Here is a 22,588-nt window from a genome sequence, read left to right as displayed (position 1 = left end):
AATTCATCCTGTTTGGTGGCAAAATGCATGCAAATTTAAAATAGTCTAAAACCATAAGGCTAAAATACTAAGTTGGTTACTTTAACTCCATTCTCCAAAAGTAATATACCTTTTTTTAATCTATTCGCCACATGAGACAGACATGCTAAAATGGTTCTAATACTTCCATATAAAGTGTCCTGATGTAGCAATGACTGTTTTAAAGAATATTTAGGACTGTTTATGTCCCACAAGTGGTGCAGTTTAGAAAACATATATATTGCAGAAACAAAACAAAATAATACAAAAACAATGTGTAATAAAGTGACAATAAATTAATTATAATTAAAGTACCCTGCACAATTTCACTCTCTCTGCCTGTAATACCATAGCAGGTGTGACTCACCTTTATAGTAGTCAGGGTTGAAGTTCTCATAGATGTGATAAAGTGGATTCTCCTGTTCACAGCGAAGCTTCCTGGCCCTCAGGACATCACGCACACACTGATGGATGTACATATACTGGCTCTAGGAGGAAGTTGAAGCGGGGATGGTGGGCAGATTTTTATGAATGGTGCATCTTTCACTGGCCCTGCAGTGCAAGCTTTGCAGGTATACTGTAATGATTCAGCAGCCGCTAACATTGAACTACTGCTGTGCTGATTCAGGAGGTATTTAATGTGGGGAAAAAATACTTAGCTAATTCACTCTGCTGGTGTAACTGAAGATACAGTTAATAGCTAACAGCTATAATGATGCCTACCTCAGTTTGCACCATGTGCGAGCGGTGTAGTCGGAGGTCAAACACACAGCCGTAAATATCAATAGTGCCATGGCTATCTAGCTGCTGCAGAGCACGGTCCAGAACGATGAAGGTGCCTGTACGCCCCACTCCAGCACTATTGAAGGACAGAGACAGAGAGCTTCTATAAGCCTACCCTCTGTAATTTATATTTTACATACATAGTAAGACATAAACATATCCTATATTACTAACATATCATTGCTGCCCTAAAAAATGTATTTTCTTTTTTTCTTTTTATTTTTCTACATCATTTGAGCAGAGCAGTCATTGTGAGACTTTTACGAGGAATGGAGCAATAGAAATGATCCAAATTACTTGGAATAAAATCTCTTAACATTAAAGAATGCTCTTCCCTTCTCCTGTAAAGTTTTCTGGACAGCAACAATATACCGTATAATCAGGAATCAACTGTTTAAAGGAGAAAAAAAACGAATGATACACAGGTGGACGGATGGAAGGATGGATGATAGCTGGAGACAACAAATTGGGAAAAATGCTTCCTGTACCACCTCCCAAGAAATGACCAATAATGAAGGATGGCTGAAATGATATTGTCAAGCACTGAAAAGACTGTTGCAAGGGGAGCAGTTAGTGAAGATAGATAGGGAAAGTGAGAAAAGGTCTAGCCTACGACAAGTAGACATCAATATATGCCATCTTTGAATTTGTGTGCACTGTTGTATGATGGAAATGGTAATTTGTTTTATTTGTTGATGTCTTAAGAAGGTATTAAAAAGCATTGAATTAGAATTTTTTAATTGTGCAGCCCTGCTACTGCTGTTTATAAATACAAATGTTTAATTGTGGTGCTCTACTAAATTAATTAAAGTGAAATTAAGTTATTGAAGCGTTTTCCAGTTAGGTTGATGGATGACATTACCTAGGTGTGTAAGTGTGCAAAGTACCTAGAGATATATACATATTCATAAACTGGTAAACTAATACAGTCTTGGAGCAGCATTCCTTTAACAGCTTGGGTGTAGGAGCATGCACCAAAAAAACTCTGACATCTGCTTGTGAAAAACCCTTGTCATTTATTTAACCTCCACGATTGTGTTTGCCCCTTTCTTATCTAGAATTTCAATCTGCCACTCTCTCTAGTTACCAGGCCCTATTCCTCACAACTGACTCTGTTGCTGCCTCTGAGATTCTAGTCCAATCCTTATTTCAATTGTTTGGTTTCAGAGCTTCCTTCAGTTTTAATCAAATACTTGTACTGTTCAATGGCTAAGAGGTTTCAGACGAATTATTCATGCTCTGACCCATTCATCATACTCTCCTCAGACTCCCCTCAGCCCTCCATCATTTTCAGGAAAGACGGAGCTGGGCCTTATGTAACTGAGGGAAGTAATATGATTAGAGCGGAAAGATTTAGCTTGATTGAAGAGGTTGCCTTTGCTCCCTTGATGATGGTCAGGTTCTCTTCAACTCTAACTCCTTCAGCCACTGGGAAATAAGTTTGCACAGGGCTGAGAAAAAATCCATCAGAAGTCACGGTAGATGCAGCTTCATGTAGCAGATACTAATTGGATACTGATGACAAATGGGAGACAAGTAAAATGGCAAGTATGATATACACTATTCTGGGCACTTTTGCTATTGGGAAGCCAGAAAGGAGCTGGAGATACACAGTGATTCTGGTTAAGAAACATTGTGCTCATATTCAGAGCTTGATATTACTTTTTCCTCTTTTTACATATTGGAAGTGTAAGGTGGAATATTTAGATCACCAATTAATTTTAAATTATGAGGACTGGGTGCACGTGGATATTCTTTGCAGAACAACTTTTATTTTCAGCAAAATCAGCAGTGTCTGCAGTTGTCCATTGGTGCCATTTTGTAATCAACTCTCCTGCCTTCCTTTCCACATTTCCCTGAAATTGTGCGTAATTTACAGTCCTTTTGCCTACTCAGAACCAGTCCCTGGTTGTGTAACTAACTGCTAATGCTTTGCTTGACATATTTGGAGGCAAGGTGAAGCTGTAATAATGTGCCAGTTCTGCTATGGTTTTTCTATACTGCTGATGCCCTTTCATTTAAGGGGACTTTGGGTTTAATCTGGGCCGAGATATACGATTATTTGCACAATCCAGGTGCATGCTGCCTTATGCACATTCTGTCAAGGGTGGGAACAGAATATACTGGTCCATGAGCAAATCTGACCACTTCAAATGGTGCCTCTGGCTGATGCCATGGTTCAGATACACGCCACAATCTACAAGGCCCATTTGTGCTTCCAGTTTGTGAACTAGGAATTGTCCCACAAAGGCCAAGTGCATGGCATATAAGCAACAATCTGTTTTCTTAGGACATGTGGGCATCACAGAATGCCTGTCATGGATTTTTTTTACTCCATTCTGGATTCACTGGTGCCTTCTGTTTTCTAGTTAGTTGCAGGTGTTAGACTTAGCCCATTTCTTCAATATCAACATAGGTCGTCTTATGATAACCGTGTTTGCCTTGTGCTCTGACCCCTGATTTAAATTATGACAATTCAGATTTTGCCCAACTGCCTACACGAATACATCCAGCTACTCCTTGGCCTCACCCTCCCCTTCATTACAACAGGCCAATCCTTCAACAGTGTATCATTTAGTTTCAGAAGACATTTTCTGAAGAGCTTAAGAGCTTTTTTGAATTCGCTGCCAAATATACACAAATAGTAATAGATGGTGATCTTTACAACTGGGATTAGATACATGTATGTCATTAATCAGTTTAAAATTTAATTAGGTGGCTACTAAAGCACTTCACTTCTCGTTGCAGGACGAACATGCAATTTGTGTACTTTGTGTGATTCACTCCACGTTTTTAGACGTCACTTTTCATTAACATAACGGAGAACTAAGAGGCACATGTGCTGCGGGCAGATGAGGAGGAAAAGCAATAAAAGGAGGAAAAGGTAATGAGGGAAATCACAGCAAGTTCAAAATCCAATAACATTATTTGCTACTGCTGGGGGAGACGGAGGAGCATGCTCCCCACAGTGTAACAACCTCTGGATATGAAAGTGTGGAGGTGTTTAAATATGAATTCATATATGCACTTAGTGCATCCATATGCTTTCTGATGTATACAAAGCACCAGTGAAAAGTTTGGATACATCAACTCATAGATATGCTTTATACATGGAAATATGCAATGACCAAAAAAGTGCTAAACAAATCAAACCTCATATTTTGGATTCTTCAGTCTAAATCCTTTTTTGCATACTCTTGGCATTCTTTCTGCATTCTTTCAAGCAGCTTACTGAGGAGCCAGCTGAAATGCTTTTCTAAAAGGTTTGTAGAAGCTCTGCATGCAAAGCACTACTTACTAACAAAATCAAATGTTTAAGAATAAGCATTTACATTAATATGTCTTTCAGATTATGAAAAACACTTATTTAATTAGGTGTGTTCTAACTTTTGACTGTTATTGTATTACATTAATACTCAGTACTCAGTACTGATAATGAAGTTATAGTTAACCTGTGCACTTATTTACACTTTGTTTAGTAAGTGTATGTAACTGTAAACTACTATTTGAAGTATTATATGGCTTGTTCTCCAGATTAAGCCTAAACCTAAACAAAAGAGGTTTTGTAATTGTAAAGTACAACTGCAATTTAGACTGGGTTTAATCCATGTCCACAAAACCAGCTCAAAGTAATATGAACAGAACTCTAGAGTATGACATTATGAGTCACAGAGAACTAGCGGACTAGCGGTCTAGCGGATTAGTGCATGTTTTGTGCATGTTTTTCGGCTTTAAACACACCTGCAGTGGACCACAGTTGGACCTGAGCTTGGTGCCCTGTCGATGTAATCTCGGACTGTCCTCACAAACTGAACGAGAGACTGCGTTGTTTCGGGCACACCATGGTCCGGCCACACCGTGTAATGGAAGTGACGCACTATCCTGGGGTAGCTCAGCTGGCCTTCCTAAAATCACACCCACAAAAAGAACAAACCACAACTAATCAGGAGTCACAATGTCTACATGCAGTTATAGACATTTATGTACTATCCAAAACCACCAGTTAACCTATGCCTGTTTTCTGAATTTTAAAATTTAATGTTGAAAAAAGTACAAAAGTGGTAAATCTGAAAAAAGACATTTTGCCTTAGACTGACCCTTTCCACCATGAATGTGTTTTAGTCCAAAAGCTTATCTCAAAACCCTTAAAAGGTCTCAGACATCAGGCAGTATATCTGTCAGCATTCATATAATAACTTTCTATGAAGGAGCTTTTAGAGGCATTAAATGCTTCAAACATTTGGTTCCCATCTGGATTTGACTAGAACAGAGCATTTCACATCCAACCACTCTGAATGACTTCACTTACATCTCAACAACTGACTTATGAAGAAATTGTCCTTTAATAGAAAATGAATTTTGCTTAAAATACATGCATAAAATGATGCTAATATGATGATAGCATTGTAATGTTATGTTACTTTACAGGTTTCAAATAAGTAGGAAAATCAGAAAAATTAATTACATTTAAATAAATAAGTAAGAAAGCAAACAAACATTTAGACATGTCCAAAAGAATGAATAGAGCTGTAGATAATTCAGAAAAAAACTTGATGGTGCAAAGATAATGAAGTAATAATTAATATCTAGAATGCCTCTTCTTTCAAAAGTGGTGATCAAATCTCAAGGCAGACAAATTGTTGGAAGTAGAAAAAGTATACATTTATCATTTAATAATAACTTTCCTCCCAAAACAGTTAAAATATTGCATAAAACATCCAAAAAAACTTTGTGTTTAGTTTATGACATTTAAATTGACATTATATAAGCTATTATTGTACTTACAATTACGAATATTATTAATATGACTAGTGACGACTCTTGTAAATCTTTTCTTAAAACTCATCTTTTTAGGGATGCATGCTGTTGTTAATTTGCTATTCCTTGTCATTTTTATTCTTATTGTATGCTAATTTATGTATTTTACTTTATAACTATATGTCTTTTTGTGTTTAACACATTTTATTTTCCTTCGTTTTTTTTTAATCGCTTTAAGATTTCGAAGAAGGCACTTAATAAATAAACACTGTTGTTGGTAAGCATACATTTCATTATAATTCTGTGTGCACACAAATGTTCCTCTTTCAGTCCCTTTCCCACTCACACAGCTTATCTTGAATTCGCGGATAGTCCACTCTGACAAGACTGATTCGGACAGCATGTGCACCACGAGGTCACCATAGTACAGCGGCTCCTTGTCCATAGGCCAGTACTGATCACACTTTACCTGCATGACATGGATCCAGGCACACACAACACATACATACACATAAACACAAAGACACATGTCAGAAAGCATGCAGCAAGAGTTCACCTCAAAATAGCAGCTTTGGCTCCATAATGAACAGTTCTATTTCTGCTGACTGATTATGCTAATGACCAACCACTGGCATCCCTTGTCGATCTCCTCCTCTCTTCCTTCTTGTTGTGTGTGTGTTTTTTTTTTTTACTTTGGACCATGCGTTGCCATAGCAACAGTGATGCCTCTGTACTCACCCTTCCCTTCTCAACACACTGCGTCACCATGACGATGTTGTGCACGTTCTGTTCCCACACCATTCGCCAGAAATCATCTTTGGTTCCTGGGAGCGGCCCCTGTGTGGCAATGTACTCGCGCCTGAAATTGTTCCCCTGAGGCAGAAAAGCAGAGAGGATCTCTATTTCATATCATATCATTCATGTGTCTTTATTATGTTAGCTAAGATTAGAAATATTTGTGAAAATGGCTGCCAATATTAAATACTTCACGGTATGCAATCTGACAGGTTTCTATAGTAGAGGAAAGTACTACAGTCCGCATTGAACTGTTCACATTTTTATGCTTATTAAACATAATACTGCTCTGAAAAAGTTATGCAATGAATTTACTTCATTCAAATGTGTACAGTATTTTCATAAAATACATTACATCAACACATCTTTCTATTTCAGTTTACTTACATCATCTGTGATGATGTAATATATTTACCTATGATTTATTTATTATATTCAAGGACAGTAAAACTCATCTTGTAAAGAATACTAAACCAAAATAATTGTTTTTCATTCATTCAAGTATTTCACACAGATAAAACACTGGCTCACACACAAGAGACCAGTGTTTTTTTTCTCCGTTCAGACACAAACACTAACGTTACTGTTATACCAATACAAGTCTTTTTGCATGTCTCTACACTCACCTACAGTTTTAAATCTCTAATGGATGAGTGTGTCTGCTGAAAACCTAAATGTAATGCATACAGACATATACTGTGTGTTGTATTACACAGCCTCTCCATGCTCTGGTGGAAGCTTGAACATTATTAAAAGCAGGACTGTCTTTGCCAAGCAAATCCTGCACTCAGGAAGGTTTTGTTAATTAGGTGAGTAGTTAAATCAGGTGAGATGGGGCAAGGAAAATACTAAAATATCCATGGCAGGGGCACAATTACTGCTATAAGTCAAAATAAATTTACCTGCTTCATTCATATGACCATAGGCACATAAGCACCTATAAGCATGGCTAAGCACATAAGCACCTATAAGCATGGCTAATCAGATTGTTCATTTCATATTTTTTCTGCAATAGCACATCATGAAAATGGCCAAACAACGAAACAACTGAGCATACCATAACAAGTAATACATGCAACAGATTTTGCATGATCAGCCAATGTAGGTACCAGAAAAGGACAAAGAAAAACTTCCCTCATGACATGTATCAAACTTGAAGAAAAACTAGGCTGCAGAGACATTAGCCTGTAAAGTCTCAAATAGGCCCCACAACTTCAATTTCTCAAGAGTACAACAATCCAACTGATCCAAAGCTTTTCCAGATTTTCCAGTGATTTCTACACAAATTTTGTTTGCACCTGCTGGTGGAACCAAATGATGAAACAATTGCCCTGAATTTTGCTCCAAGTTTGCTTGAGTTCCTTTGTTGTTGCACCAGCCTCACAGAGCACCAAATGAAACATCTATCTAAATGAACATCACACTCCCCATGCAAAAAGCACTCATTGGTTAATGGCTATGAAGAGGATGAATCAAAGACTCATAGTTGACAGTAGGGCTGGCTTAAACAGCATTTTACAGACTTCAAATACTTGTGGGTACTTCTGAATCAGTACCTGCATACCCATTGTCAAAACCAGCCTTAGAAACAATATTTGCATTTCACAATTAATCATAATTTTTCATTACTACAGTTCAAAAGATATCCAGTAGGCAGCAAAGACACTTAATAATGTGTACTAGTGATGAACCAAAAAATGCGATGTAAGGCACATATCCTACCAAACGGTACTCAGGAATGACTATAATTCCTTTTTTTGAGATAATTATCAAACTTGCCATGCTACACCTGCCTCTTATCGCAAATTTTACAGTCAGCTTTTTCTTATTGTCTGATCATTTTAAGTGCTCCCACCTATGCTCTTTTAAATTAAATAAAAGTTGTGCAGTTTGAGGGCGAGGTGATGTGGATGACTGGCATAAATGCATAAATGATGCATTTAGCTATAATTTATTTTTAACATTTTCCATGTTAATTAAAGTGATAAAATTTATTGTACATTTAGAAAAATGTGTGGCTTCAGAATATTTAATACAGGAATTAATAACAATGTGACAAATCTATATTTGAGTATTCAAATTATTTGGGCCAGCCCTAGTTGACAGATCTTATGAAGAGAACTTGGAAGGTTGCTATGAAACACCTGAACCCTTCGAGAACTTACTGGAATGTAGCTGGCATTGATGAAGTCGGAGCACGGGTCGTCCTCCAAGCATGAGAGTTTTACCCGGGTAGAGTCATCTAAAGACAAAAAAGAAAACAACTATGTATGTGACTAAATGCTCGTGATTGTTTGCACATGTTAGCAGGATGAATTAAGAAGAAGAATGTGGATAGGAACAGAACAGAATTTATTCATCTTTAAGTTCTCCAGTGTAATAAGTTTGACAGAACAGGGAGGCCTCATAACTTGCATGATTTTATAGATCGCGTTCGACTTCTTGAATGCTGAAACGTTTATTCGTTTAGACTCTTCTCAAGAGCATTTCCACCACTGATTGCTCATGTGGCCACAGCTTTTCCTTTAATACTCCACTTGATTCCCTCTCTCTCCACTTACACGGCAGTATATTGTTGTATCGATTCTTGCAGCGATTCTCAGGTAGACGAGCAGCATCCAGAGCCTGGTTGCGGCCCACATCCTTCAGGTCCTGTGAGAAAGGAAGGAAGAGAAAGTGAAATTAAGGAAATGTTATTATGCTGCTACCTGCAACAGAACTTGTATCTCCAAAATGGTAACTTTACAGGTGAATGTATTAATGTAAAGTTATGACCAGTGTTGGGCACCCCTGCTCAAATGACACATTTTCTTAAGTGAAAGTAAGTTAACACGTGTACATTTTAATATACATATTAATTATAATATGTATATCAAAAAAAAACAATATTAATCAGAGAACTGAAAAAAAAACAAAATGTTACCAATATGTTAAACTCAGCAATTAAATAGAAACTGTGATCTAAAATTTACAGAAAAAAGGAGTACTTAAGTTTGTTCACTGTAGAGGATGTGTTAACTTATTTTCAGTCATAAAATAAGCAAAACATTATTTGACTGAGGGTATTTCAACTTTTGCATATGACTATGTTAATGTAATACAATTTTATTCCTTGTAATGCACCTCTGGACATTTATATTGGTCCATTTTTCATTAAATATAAAGGGCAGCTTTCAAATGTGTGATAGCAACAATATAATTTATACAGTTAATCTACACAGGTCTTTACACTTTCTCAACACGACCCCACATTTTTATATATTTTATGCATTTTACTGTCAGTCTCATGTCATGTGTATGTATTATACTGTGTTGTGTGTTCATTGTAGAGATGAGCAATATGGCAAAAAAATGGCAAGATACTTCAAGATATTTTTTTTTTACATCATACATCATGTTTTCATGATACATGATAAGTCACAATATTTTTTTTCCTTACATCTGATCCATTGGAACAAACAAAGTAGTGCCACATTTAACAGATAATATCAAAAACTATGAATCCAATGATTTGTGTTCAACATTTCACATACTGTACTGCACTTAATCTAATTAAATAGGACTAATTATGCTCTCTTTGCAATCAAATGTGCAGTTGCGAACTGTATTTAAAGTACTGTCAATATCCATGATTCGCTCAGAAGGCATATTGTGACATATTTATTACAATAACATTAAATATTGTCATATTGCCCAGCTCTGAGTAATTGTATTGTAATTTGTATTGTAAATTAGTGTACTACATTGTCTTGTCATGTACTATGTGGTCCAGTAAACACAGGCCCCATCTTGCATGTCGTATCTGGAGGAATATTGTTTAGTTCCACTGACTACTTGTACATGGATGGGAAGACAGTACATTTATCTTATATTTATTCTGCACTTAGCCAAAGTTATAAGAGATGCCTTTCTTTTGCCTTAGTATAAGCCAATTCTTTACAAATACAACAGTGCTGCTTCCAATAGCTGCCAATACTGCTGATTCAGCCAGGCATTGTAGTAACAAATAGCAAACAGACATTTAAATTTCAAATGCAGTCCGCCCCTTACCTCAAACTCCTCGGAGAAGAGGTAATTAGAGTCAGCCTGAAGCTTGCCGAGATGAGACTCAAAGTGGGCCACTTTAACGGGGCTGATAAAACACAGTTACCAATCTTTATCATGGAGTTGCATTAAAAAAAAAAAAAAACATTCATGGGCTTTTTATGTGGAGAGGGCAAATGTTTACCTGGATATGCGGCGGTTACTGCAAAAAGAGAAGAAGAAAAAAGAGTAAGATTAAATTCTGTTCATGCCCGCCCGCTTATCTCAGCTTCTCACAAGCTGGCCCTCTTCACAGCCAATATCAGAGATCCAAATTAACTTCTCAACCTATTTGTGTTTGTTGCACATTGACATAAAGCCCACAGTAAGCATGTTCAAGCCTTTGATTAAGGAGTATAACATGCAACCAAAGTCTTACACTGACCAAGGCGAACTAAAACATATCCTGGAATTGGCTAATTGAAGGAATATTCTTGGATTTTTCAAAACATACTTACAAAGCAAGCCATTGGCAGTGGCTTCAGAATAGTTTTATAGTATTTACTGAATAGTTCATAGTAGTTACTCAACAATAAGGCTTTAGATTAACAACTGATAGGCCTGCAGCGATCTCTTTCTTGCAGTCTCTCTCAACCCATCTCTATCTCTTTCTCCAAGAACATAGCTGAATGACTAGAAGGGGACACGATCAATCCATCTCTTTCTCATTCAGGACAAGGGTTTTTGTGTTTAAGTCATCATTAAGACTGTAAATCACATTATATCTAACATTATGTCGTCAATAGGACAGACGCCTTGAGACTAATTTATTTCTTCACTCCGTTTAAGGCTTCTCACCCACAGCTAATTGAAAATCGAGTCAAAAGTCTATAAATTCTAAACTTTCAATTCATTCCTGACTTATATTCACAAGTAGAAGAGATCATTTATTGTTATAAATTTGATAAAGTTATTACAGTGCATACAGCCCTCTTTTTTTGTCACTGTTTTACATTGGAACGAATAGAAAAAAGTCAGAAGAGCAGACACAAACCTGTCACTACAGAATGTAAATGTAATTCATCACAACGCCTGTGCAGACATGCATATTAACATATTTACAAAAGGAATGTGTCATACCTCCTGACCCCCATGTACATCCCTGAAGTTGGCACCTCCTTCCACATACTCATCCTCACCACTGGGCTTTCCTGCACCGCTCTGCATGGATGGACATACACAAGAGCATTAATTAGGTCAGGTACAGATGTTGGATGATTAGTTCTAGATCACAAATGCCACTCCAACTCATTCCAAAGGTTCTGGATAGTGCTCCATCACTCCAAAGAATATAATTCCACTGCTCCACAGCCCACTGCTGAGGGGCTTTTTGGCATTGGGCATGGTGACCTTGGTCTGCTACTCCAGAGCGTTCCATTCTACTGACAATGCTTTTCTATGGAGATTTTACAAGCTGTGAGCATGCAATTCAATGCATGTGTCAGCAATGGGTACTCCTTATATTAGCTGTCTGGATATTGTTAGTTATAGAGTGTATGTTCCAAGTATCACGTATTGTTGTATGAGAAAATTTTGAATACCCCAAGTCAAATGACATTCTCTGTTGATTTACACGTCCTCTACAAGAAACCTAGATATGGAAATTTTGCACATAAAACAAACGTTTGTACAGACCACATTTTATTTTTTCCCAATATGTTAAATTCAGCACATAAACCCTAATTGTGCATTAAAATGTGCAAAATTATGTTCTCCATAGAGGATGTACATTTATTTCCACTTAAAGAATCAACAGAACATGTAATTTGATCAGAGGCAACCACAAGTTTTGCATATGACTATATGTAAGCACCTATATGTAATAGTAATATTCCTCATGTATATTATTAGGCATGTGACAATCCACAAAAACACTCAATGGTAGGGCTTTTGATTCTTAAGTCAGGGTCACCAACCCCTGGTCCTGGAGATCTACCCTCTTGAGTCTAGATCCAGCCACAATATGCCACATTTGCTCCAGCTAATTAACTTCCTCAGAAGTACTTGATTGGCTGGAGCAGATGCATTCAAGTTAGGGAAAGAGGAGGCAGCATTTTAGTCTTAGGTTATCCTTGCAATATCTCTATGTGCTTTGCATGCTACTATGCATTTCACCATTGCTTTGGATAAGAGAATCTTCTAAATGAGTAAATGTAAATGTAAAATGCATAATTCTGTTCAAACTCATGAGCTGGTACCTGGATAAGAGAATCTTCTAAATGAGTAAATGTAAATGTAAAATGCATAATTCGGTTCAAACTCATGAGCTGGTACCGTGATTCAACTTAATTTTACAATACAACAAAAAAGGGGTAAGTTACATGCTAACCACAAATTAACATGCGAGCCACAAACTAATATACTATGAGAAGTTTGCTTTCTTACCCTGTATTAAATTTCTAATCACCAATATATGTCCCCCATGTATTATGTATATTTAACTACTCATGTGCAATAATGTGCCCTTTTTTTGAAATTTATGTAAGTACCTACATGTAATGGGAATTTTCAAAGCCTAACTTTAAACATAACCTTGTTTTTTTTGTTGTAGAAAACATGAAATTATAAATGTAGCTTTTGTAAAGAAGTACAGAACCATGTTGTTGGCCCTACGATTGTAGGTTAGCTCTTACTACAAAGTCAAAACATTTCGTCCAGAAAATGTAGGAAAACAAACAAACACACACACACACACACACACACACACACACACACACGTGTTCACACACGTCACAAGCAATCTTTTACGTGCTAAACCCTGGTGAACGATTACCATGTTAGACCATACGCAGCAGCCTATTAGATAGATTTAATTAGTGACAGGAGCTGGATCTCTTGTTTCTCCATCATTTAATTATCTGTTTCTCCAGATGCTTGGCTTTTCCTGTTCCTCTTAACAATGACCCCTCATTAGCCGCCGCTAATGGCTGGCCCCTAAAGAGGAAATGGGCGTTACATGTTTGTGTGGGTTCTTGTGATGTTCACGTGTATGTATATGCATGCACTCACACTTTGCGGACCCTCTGCCTGTAGATCAGTAAGGTGGTGATAGCGATCATCATACCGATGAGAAACAGGCCGGCGCTGATGCCCTCTACGATCCCACCAAGCAGCTCTGATGGGGGGGGGGGAAAGATTAGTTCTGCTTCTGCATCACAGAAATAAGTAAAGAGATAAGCAGGCAGCGTTTCTGGTGCTTTACCTGCTTGTGTGCGCAGAGGAAGGGAGAGGTAGGTGTCACTGAAGAGGGGATGGGAGACCTCCTTGTTCTCATCATCAAAGAGTTGGGTGAAGGCTCGAATGCTTAGTCTGTGAAAGACAACAACTCTCAAATTTATTTTCATTGGCTTGGAACTGCTATTCATTTTCAGTGTGATGTAACGAACATGTAAGCAAAGGAAAATTTTGCAAACGCAAATCTCATTTTTCACTGAACTATTACTTATGTTACAATTTTCTTACATGTTATTTTTTCCCACTTAGAGGTCCACTTATAATATTTCTGTCATTATTCACTTTTCCATGACCATTTTTCAACCTGTCATTATACTTTAGTATTAAACTGGCTGTTTTTGTTACTATGATTTTAAGATTGATATATATAAAAGACATCTGTTCTGATTGGCTGCCCTGTATTGTGTCTCATTCAAAAATCAGTCCAGGCTGACACATTCTTTGTAACTTTAATGTGAATTAGTGGGGCTAACTGCTATAGTCTAAATAGGTGGATATATATAAATGCACTGGTTTTTGAGACACAAACAATGAATGCAAAATTAGCCTTTTTTACAAAAATAAGGAGAAACCAGTTTTTTTCATGATATGGGCCCTTTATGGCACAGTTAAATTCTGTATTTAGAAAAGCCTAACTTTTGCACTGTATCAGCTACAACATATTTATTTGTTTATGTCAGTAGCACCTGTAGGCTGTTCTGGATTTCAGGGGTCCATCACAAAAGTAGTTTTCATGTTGTTCAGCCTCTAGGTCTTGTGTGCATACTCCACCCAGCTTCTCCATACCAGCTCCGAGGTTGATTTTAAACACCTCATTCCTCCCATTCAGCTCCTCTGCACACTGGCTCTGAAAGTAGCCGGTCTGGTAGACCCTGATGGTGCTGTTGCGCTTGTAGTCCAGGTAGGAGGGGAGAGGATGCCTGTGCTCTGGCAGCTGGGACTCAACGTCTGGAAATTTTAGTCAGGCTTGTAATTATGAAGGATTTATGGGCAAGTTGATTGTGTACTTTTATGGTTATGTTTACAGTAAGTATTGTATGGAATTTACTTAATCAGATACATCCAATGTGTGATGTGTACAACTAATGTGTACAATTTCCACATCAACACAATTTTGTCTGTTCAGACAATAATTGTGTTGATGTATTTTATTCATGTGGAATATACTTCTAAATCAAGATAAGTCATTACATTTTTCTGTGTACAATTTTGTGGAAATGCATCAAATATGTATCTGATCCAGGCTTACACATGTTTCAAATCTGATTGGAAAAGATCAAACACCTTTGAAAACTGTTATTTGTCACATTGGGCAAGAAATCTGATTGGTTACTTCAAACCTATGTCTCATAACGCTGCATATGTCTCAACGTTAGTTAGGAAGGTTAGTTAGGAAGTTCAGGAGAAAGATGTACCATCTGATTCTTCAACGACAATGGTGAAGGAGCGGATGGCCCCATTGATGTCACTGAACCAGCTACAGTTGAATTTGAAGAAGATGGTGGACTGGGTAATGTGAGTGGCCCGCTCACTAACCCGTACCTGGGGGGGAGGCACTGGAGGCCCTGCAAAAACAAATACCTGAATGATGCACCATCCACAAGTGGATTTCAGGTCAGTATTTTTTTTAGTTTGCTGAGTAGACTCAGGACCACAAAATACTGGATAATACAAAATCTGATACACTAACCTTATCCTAATTAGCCAAACATGTTTGTGTGTCCAAAGTATACTGTAGTACTGCACAATGCTAACTGATGGCTATAAGCCTCCATTAGTGGCTGCAGCAAACTTTGGACACCAAACATGTCTTGGCTCACGGACTACATTTGAAGGGGATTTGTCACTGAAGTGCGCTTTTTTTAAAAAAAAATGGACTTTGTGTCTATTCTCAGAAAGCCTAATCATGCAAAACTGCCACTTATTGAATTGGTTTCCTGAATAGGCTTGGAGATCAGGGAACACAGGAAAACACGCAAATTTGATGACTCTAATGTCCCAGGACTGACTGGGTATACCTGGTTGTGCCCATGGGCAAGCCTCTCAACCTGTGGCCCTACTGCCCAAGGTGACAAAATGACAAATTTCCCTTGTAGAATCAATAAAATATATACCAATTTAATACTTTCAAATCAGGCTGGGAAACTTTCTTAGTAGTCCTGATGCAGATGCGGAATGAGTGTTTGGTTTGGAAACCCTGGAACAAATCTTGGCCCACTGATAAAGACTTACAGATTTTATGTGATGAAGACTTCATATAAATCATGGTATCTTTAAACAGAAGCACAATGACGATGAATCTCCTCCACCTGCATACACAAGGCAGATCTATCACAGCTGTCTAGAGCTTTGGTGAACTAATGTGGCTCTGTCTCTGATCTAATTCTGTTAGTTCTCTCTCTCTTCCTTGCTCCCTCACCCTGGCTCTCTGGTGTTTCTCTCTGCCAGATGAAGCTAAAACGCCACTGCTTCTCCTGAGCCAACTTCTGCCAATATTGCTCCTCCTTTCTCCCACTTTCTGTCATTCACCCGCTGACTTGTTCACTGTGTTCTTCTCCCAGGTGGCCTGGACTATTTGAGGGGATCTTTATTTAAGCCTGCCTGCCATGGAGCTCCCTAGATATGCCAGTTGGGGAGACTGACATGAGCTTTGGACCAGGGATGTTCCGCCTTTATGCTGTGCTCATATAATCCACCGGGACACTCGCTGGCCCTTAACGGTGACTTCAGGTCCTTCTGTGCTCACTTGCAGTTTTGTGCATTGTTCTGCTAGGCACCAGTCTTGTGACCTGATTTCCAGTATCTGTGGTTAGAATAGGATTACAACAGGGGTGTCCAATTTTATCCACAAAGGGCTGGTGTGACTACAGGTTTTTGCTCCAACAAAGCAGGAGATCACTTAATGAAATGTTTGAACACTAAGTAGGTAGATAGTAAATAAGTAGGGTCAGGTATGCTCCCACTTGTTTGGAGTTAAAATGTGCTGCCACGCTTGCCCTTTGCAGATAAAATTGAACACCCCTTGATAACACTAAAGGCCAAAAGCATGGAAGCAAGCAATTGTTTTTTAGATTCTAAAATAAGTTCCACCTTAGACAGTCAACTATAGATGATCCATATATGCTCAAATTATTAACAAGCTAACAAGCTGGTGGTAACTTTAGGGTAAGGGATAGAATCATGGTTAGAGTTAGGGTTAAGACCAGGGTTAGGATTAGGTTTTGGGGAGATGTTAGCCCTTAGAAGTCACCATTATTGGTAGCAATAAAAAAAGCATTTTGTAATTTCAAATGAATTACTTCTCACTTGTAGCTCCTTCCAGTGCAGATTATATTAACAACAAAATTTAACAACTACATAATCACTCAAAAAATAAAAAAGACAATATAAACAGGCACTAAAAGGAGAATTAAAATGTCAAAAAAAGAGGTGCGTTTTAATCTGGGCTTTAAGGGAGCAGAACAAAGAGCAGCCGAAGCAACTGTGATAAAGAGTTGCATAGTTTGGGGGTTATGATTTTCAGTGGTCGACAGCAACAAAGTATATGTACTTCATTACTGACCACCACTGATTTATGATCTGACCAAGGACTAACATCTAGAGTGGCAAGGACTGTTCCCTGGAGAACAGTTTATAGCGGTATCAATGGAAGTTTTGTGTTTATCTAAAGCAACAAAGTCCTGTGTCAACAGTCCAGGCTAAATTTGAGTACTGTTGCTTGCATGTGCATCCCTTTATGGCCACAATTAATCCATCTTCTGATGGCTACTTCCAGCATGACATTGCATCATGTCACAAAGCCAAAGTCATCTTAAACTGGTTTTATGAACATGACAATGAGTTTAATGTTCTTCAGTGGCCTTCTCAGTCAGCAGATGTAATCAAATAGAACACCTTTGGGACATGGTAGAACTGGAGATTCAAAGCACAAAAGTGCACCTGAAAAAAGTGCAGGAATTACATGATGTAACCATGTAAACATGGACCAGAATCTCAAAAGAATGTTTCCAACATGTTGTAGAATCCATGCCATGAAGAACTGAGACTGTTTTGAGAGCAAAGGGAGGCCCTACCCCGTGTTAGTATAGTGTTCCTAATAAAGTGCTTGGTGGGTGGATATTCACATATAAATTTATGTTATAGAAGACTGTGAACTAAAACTAGAAAAAAAAAACTAGAATTACCCAACAGGAAATTAACTATAAACTCTCCTTTATCTCTCTTGTATCTCACGTCTCCTTTTTTCTAATGCTATTTCTCCTAATGGATTTTATTAGCATTAATAATTTCCTCTGGGCACACAAATCTTTCTGTACATCTTAGAGGGTGTAACCTATTAATCTTATAATTCATTACCATATAAAGAAATGGCTTTCAAACTGCAGCATTTACTGAATGAGGTTTTAAAAACATGTCTTTGGGATTCTGTCAGAATAGATCGGTTCCTGTCTATAAGCTACAACAGCAGAAAGACAATTGAGACATAATTTTATCCATCTCTTTAACTGCTGATGTTCTATATAACAGAATTACTTTTCTCCCTAAAAAAGAATATCAAAGTCCATATTGCCAAAAAAAAATTTCTTTTGGATGATTCCTCTTTCTCTCACCTCTCCTATCTCCTTTATTTTTACCTCTTGAACTCTTCTTATAAATCATGTTGACAGAACTAGAATACTTAGCTTCAGAAGAACATAGAAGGGCTTTTTTATGACAATTGCCTTTACCAGAGTGTTTTCAACAAAAAACAATGGTTAATGATTGGATGATCAGATTAGACTTGCAATTTAAACTTAATTCTCATGGGAGTTTTACCATTAGAATTTGCAGTGATATCACCACTGATAACAAAAGCATGCTGTAATTCAAAATTATTTATTTCTCACTTACTGCTTATTATATGAAAAGTTATTGCTGTCTAGTTTTGCAGAAAGAAAAAAAAGCCTTCATATTTTTGCCAAAATTTGGCAATTTTCTGACATCAAAAGATCAAGTGCACTCGAATGTGCAAATGCAGAATGTAAATAGAACATAAAAGAAATTAACTGCGTAGCTCACCGGGTAATTACATACACATGTACATGATTAAATTTGAATACTTTTAATTTCTAAGAATTTTAGATAGAAAGTGGCTAAAAAAATATACCTAGATAAAATAAACATATCTTATTTGCCCTCTAAATCAACATGATAGAAACTAACAATAACCACTTGTGGAGTTACAATTGTTCCAAAATTTAATGAGTTTTTAAATAAATTAATTATAGCTATTCATCAAAAAATTATGCTTGTATGATGCATTTAAGACTAGAGAGGCACCAACAACTGGAATCAAATTCTTTGTCAACATACTTGGCCATTAAATCTGATTCTGATTCTAATCCAAGTTGGATCAGCCATTGATTACAAAGGATTTTTTTATCAACAGGATCAGCTGTGATCCTTTCCTGTGAATCTCAGGATATCTTCTCAAGTATGCTAGCCTACACACCTCTGCTCACTTTCTACCCTCATTGATTTAGCCCTTAGGGTTAATGAAAGGATTCTACTTATTGATTAGCTGACTATTAAGACATCCACTGGGGCAAGGCCTAAGATTAATCAATGCCACAAGAGAGACAGAGAACGACTCAGCAACCTGCCTAGAAGAGACAAATGCCCTGTTTGTTGCTATAACTGTTTGTTATGGCAGAAGAAACCCCTGTGCCCCGAGACGTATTCATCAGGCTGGCCCCGGCAAAGACACCACAGTGATGACCCAATAAACTGTGATGATTTCACTGATCGAAACTGGCAAAAATATTGGTGAGTCTTAGGTCTCTACTTCAGGGATTAGGCAGTCTAGACAGCTGCAAAAAGGTATGGATTTTAACTCACCCACAGTCTTTAATGAGTAGATGCCTTTAACTCATAGTCTAAGCACACATATACAAAACAAACACACTTTTGGATAAATAACTCAAACAAATTTGATATTTGTCACATTAACATATATGTAAATATATGTCTAAATATGTACATAAAATATCTCCATTTAATTTAATAATGAATGGACTAAAACAAATGCTCCAAAACTCCTTGGAATAAAATCTCTTTACATTTACTTAAATTTAAAGTAAAATAATGTTTTTGCCCTCCATTGTAAAGTTACCATTTTGGAGATACTTATTTTTCTTTGGACAACGATGATATGCAAAACAAAAGCATGATCAGAGGAATCACACCTTTTTCGGAGGCAAAAAGGTCAAAGGAGAAGGGTGATCTGGTTTAAAGTCCTTTCTAGTAATACTACAATTTAGCATTGCTAACTTGCTCAGGTGCTAGTTGGTAACCAATGTAGTGTCCTGAAAGGCAGTGTACTGTTTGGAAACAAGTTATCTTAGGAAAAACATCACAACTTACTTCACATAAAGTTAAAAGGGCGCAGTATAAGAGAGGTGCATAGGTCATTTTTTCATTCTGTTTATACAGCAAATTCTTAAACTTTAAAAAAGCTTTGGGAAGGACAACAGTTTTTTTCACTGCAATTCACTGTAAATGACATTTGGCCACAAGTCTAGTGGAAGGAGAGCCAGCAATTAGAAGATTCGGTGTTAAAATCCCAGGACTGACTGCATAATTCCTGGTTATGCCCTTGGGCAAAAACACCTAACCCCAGAATGGCCATAGGCAACAAAATCACAAATGTCCCTTGTAGGATCAGTAAAGTGTGAGATGAGGTGGAGTACTCTGAATCACATTCCAAAGCGTTGTTGGAAGTATTATTCAGTTTATGTCAGACAAGCCAAGGGAATTTGCTCCTTGCATTAGTCTACATGACCTCCAGTATGTATTGCATAAATTTACAATAAATCCATAGCCTAAAGAGTCTAAATTAAACAGGTTGTGGCAATTCTTTGAGCCACTTCAGAGCTGTATATATTAAACAACATAACTCACACTTCACTTAGAATAAAAAAAGACAGTGTTAATGTGTATGTAGCAGAAATACTGGCTGGTAAGAGAAGAGCAATTCCATCATTCACCTAAATAGTAAAGCAAGAACTTATTTTAAGAGGTTGTCTTATAGAGTCAGTTGTAACTCATGTGCTACCCTTGGAGTCTCCTGTCCTCAGAAGGCTACATGCTGATGAGTAACTACATTTAAATGCCACTGTCCATCAATTTCTGTATGCAACAGGTTTCTGAGTCTACTGAGACTGCACTTACGGTCAATCATGGTGACTGCGCTGTCCTGTGCTGCTGAGCTTCTCTTGTTGCCAGACATCACTGTGACCGAAACAGTGTAGTTCCTAAAAGGCTCCAGCTTGTCAAAATGGTGGAGGACAGTGTCCTGGCCCACCATGAATTTGTAGACCGACTCTTTTGAGCCTTGCCTCGTGCATTCCACCAAATAAGTGTCAAAATCGGCAGCCGGAGGTTTCCAGGAACACGAGAGTGAGGTGGAGCTCAAGGGGTGACAGTGGATGTTCAGCACTGGTCCTGGAGCTGAGGGAAAAATATGGATTTTCTTGTGTTGTTATTTTGGTAGGGCTACGAAACACAAGCATAACTTTCAGCACAACACTTCATTACAGCAGTGGTGAATTGCACATTACTCTTTGAGCAGATAGTTCAAGAACCTAAAGTAACTGTGAGTAATTTGGGTAACTTGTAGGCCTAGCCCACTTCATTTGAGGAAAGCAATTCTACTTTGTGTTCCACTACATTTTCTCAAATTGACTGTAATGTTGGACATTGTCCATAGTAAAATACCAAAGGATTCTCATATTGTTTGTGATGGTTTTGGTTTTCCAAATAAATTACTTTTTTTTTAAGGCTTACTTAAAAAAAGACTTTACAAAAAGACCAAACAATTCAATTTCTCAATGGAAGCTAATTGTTCTCATGTCATGCTGGGCCATACAAATGTAAAAATTATGAAAATGGGACAAACTGACAACAGCAAGTATTAATGAATAACTGCCAAAGTGAAAGATTCTTTCTCTAAATAGAAAACTGCTAAGTCATTAATTTCCAAAAAAACTTGCTAAAAAGACCTCCCTTCAGCCGACCAGATATTAAATCCATTGTGCAAAAAAACCTTTTACTTTACCAGTGTCCACCTTTTTTCTGCCGTTTTTATGCTCATTTATGTTATGTATAGGTCACATAGTCAGTAGTGATTCAGCAGTTGCAGGATTCATCTTAAAGTGTTTAGCTCAGCCAGAGAAGGTGCCTGCAGCAATTTATAAACAGGCAAGGACTCTCTCCAAGTGCTTGATTCATATGACCTATTATCAATCTATCCTCAGTGCCCTGCTTTTCTTCACATGTCACAATAAGAAGGAAAGTAATTAATAATTAAAGAGGGTAATGGCGTCTGTTCTCGTACTGAGTGAACCGTCATCACTTGTCTAGAGCCTCTACTTCTACACTTCATCACCACATTTGTGTTGAGAGTCACTCAAGACAGAAGAGTAACCTTTTTCTTTTTTTTTGTCTTTCTTTCTGAGGATAGCCATGAATGTTAAATCTGCGAAGCATCTCCACAGACAAGTCTTGTCTGTGGAAGACAAGGGCTTGAGCTATATGTAAACTGACACCAGTATCAATTTGAATCCTTTAATGTCTACACAAAAAAACAGCTATTTTTGCCATGTAATTTACTCTTCTCCTTTAATAATGTGATGTCTCACATTTTAATAAGTAACAAATTAAAGCTTTAAACAAGCAACCACATTAATTGGGACACTTCACACCTTAGTCAGTTTTTATCATTACTGAAACAAATTTTAAAAACTTACGTGGTGGCAGAATTTGGCCGAAGGGTGCTGAAACATTTGAAGGGTTTGCAATATCAATTTTTGAACACCATCATAAGGAGGGCAGGCTTTACACAAATGAGAAGAGAATTTTGTTGAGTGGTGGCCAATCA

The 22,588-nt window shown here is 37.5% G+C and overlaps 1 protein-coding gene across 1 annotated transcript in view; it reads right to left on the bottom strand.

The window, feature by feature from the left end:
- ptprb (protein tyrosine phosphatase receptor type b) overlaps window positions 1-22,588 on the bottom strand; it is a 69,575-nt gene that overhangs the window by 3,123 nt on the left and 43,864 nt on the right. The window contains exons 16-30 of the mRNA XM_036577044.1: window positions 20,881-21,159; window positions 15,087-15,236; window positions 14,358-14,619; window positions 13,640-13,746; window positions 13,447-13,552; window positions 11,518-11,598; window positions 10,583-10,600; window positions 10,405-10,486; window positions 8,916-9,006; window positions 8,520-8,596; window positions 6,298-6,432; window positions 5,906-6,028; window positions 4,543-4,706; window positions 742-877; window positions 386-506 (exon numbers count right to left, since the gene is read on the bottom strand). Coding sequence (XP_036432937.1) covers window positions 386-506; window positions 742-877; window positions 4,543-4,706; window positions 5,906-6,028; window positions 6,298-6,432; window positions 8,520-8,596; window positions 8,916-9,006; window positions 10,405-10,486; window positions 10,583-10,600; window positions 11,518-11,598; window positions 13,447-13,552; window positions 13,640-13,746; window positions 14,358-14,619; window positions 15,087-15,236; window positions 20,881-21,159 — 1,932 coding nt within the window. The remainder of the gene's footprint in view (window positions 1-385; window positions 507-741; window positions 878-4,542; window positions 4,707-5,905; window positions 6,029-6,297; window positions 6,433-8,519; window positions 8,597-8,915; window positions 9,007-10,404; window positions 10,487-10,582; window positions 10,601-11,517; window positions 11,599-13,446; window positions 13,553-13,639; window positions 13,747-14,357; window positions 14,620-15,086; window positions 15,237-20,880; window positions 21,160-22,588) is intronic.

The sequence above is a fragment of the Colossoma macropomum genome, unplaced genomic scaffold, assembly GCF_904425465.1.
Source record: "Colossoma macropomum unplaced genomic scaffold, Colossoma_macropomum, whole genome shotgun sequence".
NCBI lineage: Eukaryota > Metazoa > Chordata > Actinopteri > Characiformes > Serrasalmidae > Colossoma > Colossoma macropomum.
The sequence above is the reverse complement of the archived record's forward strand: the minus strand, read 5'-3'. Positions and strand labels throughout refer to the sequence as shown.